Source organism: Camelina sativa, chromosome 9, assembly GCF_000633955.1.
Source record: "Camelina sativa cultivar DH55 chromosome 9, Cs, whole genome shotgun sequence".
NCBI lineage: Eukaryota > Viridiplantae > Streptophyta > Magnoliopsida > Brassicales > Brassicaceae > Camelina > Camelina sativa.
In genome coordinates, this window is record NC_025693.1 from 19,729,764 (window position 1) to 19,733,061 (window position 3,298).

The 3,298-nt window shown below is 34.5% G+C and overlaps 1 protein-coding gene and 1 long non-coding RNA gene across 3 annotated transcripts in view; both read left to right on the forward strand.

Annotated features, from left to right (window-relative positions):
• The window catches only part of LOC104711432 (protein IQ-DOMAIN 1-like), a 4,324-nt gene extending 3,154 nt beyond the window's left edge, over positions 1–1,170 (forward strand). The window contains exons 5-7 of one of the 2 annotated variants that reach the window (XM_010428132.1): positions 57–142; positions 225–290; positions 404–1,170. In XM_010428132.1, the coding sequence (XP_010426434.1) occupies positions 57–142; positions 225–290; positions 404–1,027 (776 nt within the window). In that variant the 3' untranslated portion in view covers positions 1,028–1,170. The remainder of the gene's footprint in view (positions 1–56; positions 143–224; positions 291–403) is intronic. The other variant, XM_010428133.2, reaches the window with a different exon arrangement.
• LOC104711433 lies at positions 2,314–3,172 on the forward strand. The gene is made up of 2 exons (XR_002033447.1): positions 2,314–2,628; positions 2,734–3,172. It is a non-coding gene; the product is annotated as an uncharacterized LOC104711433 (long non-coding RNA).

The following is a 3,298-nucleotide window of genomic DNA, read 5'->3' on the forward strand; positions in this document are numbered from 1 at the left end:
AAAAAAAAAAAAAAAAATAGTACTGGTGACCATAAAAAATTTCTATGGTTAAATAGGGTTTGCGAATCACCAAACCGAACGAGAGAAACCGAAGAAACTGCATGAAGTGAACCGAACCAGCTTGTACCAAACTCCAGGAAAGGTAATGAGGAAATGTCTTACGTAGTACTCTTATTTAAGTAATTACACTGTTGGAATCTTTTTAGCTAATGTCTAATATACAGGAAAAAGAGAAGAGTGAAGGAATGATGAAAAGAGAGAGGGCTCTTGCTTATGCATACACTTACCAGGTTGGTCACCACTCTACTTTCTGCTAAATTCTATTTCCTTCTTATTGTTCTAAAAGATATGCATTGTAGGTCCTTAAACGTCGTTCATAATGATTTTGGTTTTCATATTGAAGCGCCAAATGCAACACACAAATGGTGACGAGACAAATGGGCCTGATAGAAATCAATGGGCTTGGAATTGGCTTGACCATTGGATGTCTTCTCAGCCATACACAGGCCGTCAAAATGGCCTGGCTCCCGGTCCTGGGCAGTACAATCCACCTCCGTATCCGCCTTTCCCGACAGCCGCAGCAACCACTACATCTGATGATGTATCCGAGAAGACAGTGGAAATGGACGTGACCACTCCGACTAGCTTCAAGGACAATATAATGGGTCTTATCGATCGAGAGTATATAGACTTAGGATCATATAGACAAAGCCATAAGCAACGGAAAAGCCCCACTCATATACCAAGCTACATGGCTCCAACAGCATCTGCGAAGGCTAAAGTTCGAGACCAAGGCACAACCGGCAAGCTACATGGAACTTCTTTTATGCCGTATTGGAACTCCTCAACCAAAAACGGGTCGATTAATGGATCAGGTTGTGATTCGTCAAGTTCAGGTGGAGCAATAACATCAAGTTACCCCGGTCCTAGGAGTCCTAACCCAAAATCTGATATCCGACGTAAGCCGGTTAGTCCTAGTCAAAGTCCTACCGGGTTTGGAAAGAGAGGTTGGAGGCATGATCACTAGAAGCAAGCAAAGTACATCTTAAATCTTGAATAAAAACTTACATGTGCGTGGTTGGTTAATTGTCTTGTTTGAAATATATTTTCGTTGTTGCATAATTGTATATGACATTAATAATGGAACATGTCATCATCTCAAGTTTTTAATGTCACGGTCTAATTAAAAAAAAATCCCAATTCTACTTTGAATATGTGACTCAAAACTTCTTATTACAAATAATGCAATTGAAAGAAAATGAATAGCATAGTTGCACCCAAAAGTTTTATTGGTGATAGGAAAGTAACTGATGATATAAATTTGTTACTACTTAAAAGCAGTGTGTGATTGATAATGTTTCTGAGTTAACTAAGATTGACAAACAGAAAAAAACATGGAATTATAATTTTCATTTTAAAAAGTAATCAAGAAGTTCATGCTGTCCAAAGACGTGCGTACCTTAAATCATTGCATTTTTTTTTTTTCCCTTTTTTTTTTTTCTCTTTTCTCTCAAAAGTTATTTGTGTTAAAAATGTACTTGAATTTGTTATGATCATAAGCTTGTTACTTACAAAGAAATTAATACTTTAAATTAATTTACCAAAAAAAGAATTATATCTAATTTCATCTAATTGTTTGACAATCATGAATATTACATGTACTGTTCTATAACTATTTTTTCTAGTTGTTACAAGTTATACCATCGAAACTGCAATTGAACTACCATTGCATTTGTTTCAATATTTTCATATATAATAAGTTGAGTATAGCTGAACAAGGTCCAATGGCTCAAGGCAGCTGAAATCTGTTGTGACAAAATATATTTGACCACTTCTTCAAACATTGGAAAACTAGATGATGGTAACTTTTCCAGGATCTATCACCAAAAGCAATTGATTTTTGTTTGGGGGGAGTAAGTTTGGCTAGTTTGTTATTCTTTTGAGCTTGTTTTAAATCTTTGATTTTTTTGTGTTTATTTTACAATTTCAATTAGTTTAGTGTTTCCACCGGCATATATATCAATTGATATATATATCACGTTAATGTATCAAGTTTATGGCATTATTAATTAAAATGTAGATGACACAATTTTGACATTTTTTAATTTGGGGTTAAATGCATAAATATGAAAATTTGATTTGAGAAAAAAAAATAAGAGAAAATTGTTAACTCTGCCATGACAGTGACAATCTTTATCACCAATGTCACTTTCATTATTTCCTTCTCTCAAATGCCATAGGACCCACTTTAATTTATTGAAAATGACAAAAATATCATTTTTTTTTTCTCTCTAGATCTCTCATCTTTCTCTCTCGATCTCTCATCTTTTTTTTGCTCTCTCTTTTCTTCTCCCTTCTTTCTTTCTTTCTTCAACAACAAATAAATCACCACATCAGAGAAATCTAGAAACTTGATTGTAATAATGGAGACCAAACCAATGAAGAAGCGTTTAAGAATCGAGGCTTGATTTCTTATCTCTCTCATCTTCAATACTCATCTTCTTCATCTCTCTCTCTCTCTGGAAACCTCCATATCTTTTTTGAGTTTCTTCTGTTTGTTTTCTTCTCTCTATAACTTTGATGGACAAGATCTGATATCTAACCCATTTTTTCGGTGGACCAGATCTGGTATACCAAATTTGATGGACTAGATCTGGGATGTAAATATGTCCATTTCTTGTTTTTAAACTTGTTGTTCACTCAATTTTCACTCGTTTATTGTCCATCATGCAGTTCTTCAAACCAATCAGTGGACAACACTGATTTATCCTCCCAGATGGACAAGACTGATGAATTTCCCGATAGACAACACTGATGAACCTTCTGATGGACAAGATTGATTAACTTCCTGGTGGACAACACTGATGAGCTCCACGAAAACAACAATTGATTTTGATGAACTCCCGATGGACAAGAGTGATGATTTCCCGAGACAATAATTGGTAGACAACACTAATGAACCTCCTGATGGACAACACTAATGAACTTCCCGAGGACAACAATCGAAGGACAACACTGATGAAATCTCCGGTGGACAACATTGATGAATTCCCAGATGAATTCTCATATAACAACAATCGATAGACAATACTGATGAACTCATCGATGGACAAAATTGATTCATATCAATTTGTATATTTCTTTTTTTATTATGTTTTTGATTCAGATTTAATTCAAGGATAAAATCGTCTTTTTATCAATACCATAAAACTAAAAAATGGCAGTTTCAAAAAGAAAATTAGAAAGTGGCATTTGTCATAAGTTTTGTTTTGAAAGTGGCATTTTTAATAAAATTCCC